This window comes from Camelina sativa, unplaced genomic scaffold (genome assembly GCF_000633955.1).
Source record: "Camelina sativa cultivar DH55 unplaced genomic scaffold, Cs unpScaffold10415, whole genome shotgun sequence".
NCBI lineage: Eukaryota > Viridiplantae > Streptophyta > Magnoliopsida > Brassicales > Brassicaceae > Camelina > Camelina sativa.
Window position 1 is genome coordinate 1 of NW_010931465.1, and position 388 is coordinate 388.

Genomic DNA, 388 nt, shown 5'->3' on the forward strand with positions numbered 1-388 from the left:
ATTAAACCAACCTGCAGGGCATTTGTTCACCGGCGACGGTAATATTCATCCCTTCGACATCAATACCATCGGCATCATGTCCAATCGATTGCCAACCGTCGTCGATAAGCACCAAACCCGGCGGACAACCACCGTCGACTAGGCACTTCACACCTTTATGAACACCTTCAGGGTTCACGGTCAAGTAAAAAGCGTCCCAAGTGCACCACCCGAACTTGTCGACGATCCCCGGCGGCGATTTCTCATCAAGAAGCTTGAAGGTGTTCATATGAACCCTAATCACTTTCATCGCGTCTTTCACGAGCTTGAACGGGTCGTCTCCGGCGTGGACGTAAACGATCTGACGAAACTCCGACCCGGTTACTTGGGTCGACCCGGATTCCACACA

General features: G+C 52.1%; 1 protein-coding gene across 1 annotated transcript; it reads right to left on the bottom strand.

Moving 5' to 3' along the window:
• Window position 1: 1 nt before the first annotated feature.
• On the bottom strand, window positions 2-385 carry LOC109131974 (probable galactinol--sucrose galactosyltransferase 5; the record flags this gene model as incomplete). The annotated part of the gene is made up of 1 exon (XM_019243133.1): window positions 2-385. A coding segment is annotated over one exon (384 nt), but the record flags the coding sequence as incomplete, so codon positions are not given.
• Window positions 386-388: the final 3 nt, after the last annotated feature.